This window comes from Penaeus monodon, chromosome 22 (assembly GCF_015228065.2).
Source record: "Penaeus monodon isolate SGIC_2016 chromosome 22, NSTDA_Pmon_1, whole genome shotgun sequence".
In the NCBI taxonomy this organism is placed as follows: Eukaryota; Metazoa; Arthropoda; class Malacostraca; order Decapoda; family Penaeidae; genus Penaeus; species Penaeus monodon.
The window spans coordinates 42,217,105-42,217,473 of record NC_051407.1 but is presented as its reverse complement, the minus strand read 5'-3'; the positions used below and the strand labels follow the sequence as shown (position 1 = coordinate 42,217,473).

General features: G+C 30.9%; 1 protein-coding gene across 1 annotated transcript in view; it reads left to right on the top strand.

The window, feature by feature from the left end:
* Positions 1-369, top strand: part of LOC119587159 (rhomboid-related protein 2-like) — a gene marked incomplete in the record, with an annotated part of 10,536 nt that overhangs the window by 1,955 nt on the left and 8,212 nt on the right. Inside the window, 1 exon segment of the mRNA XM_037935925.1 lies at positions 288-367. Within this exon segment, the coding sequence (XP_037791853.1) occupies positions 288-367 (80 nt within the window).

The window sequence follows — 369 nt, the reverse complement described above, 5'->3', positions numbered from 1 at the left end:
AGAGTTGGAGTTGCATCCATACTGTAAAGAATTGCCTTCTATAGTGTACCATTATGATCATTTGAAATATTACACTTTGTTTTATATTTTATAACAAGAAGGAAAGAGCATGAAATTATAATAAATCTCCGAATTACCTGAGTTTATCACTGTTGCAGTGACATACACTGGTTGTGTTAAGATGTCAGACTAAAAGAAATAGACAACAAATATTAAAAGAAAATATACATGTGAATTACTAAAATTTGATTCTTGAGAATTTTAATACGATGCATTTTTCTCTGCAGAAAGGAATCAAAGTCATCATGTCTGGAAGACGTAGAATAGAAAAATACGAACCAATCAATTGGCATGAAATCTTCCAGAGGG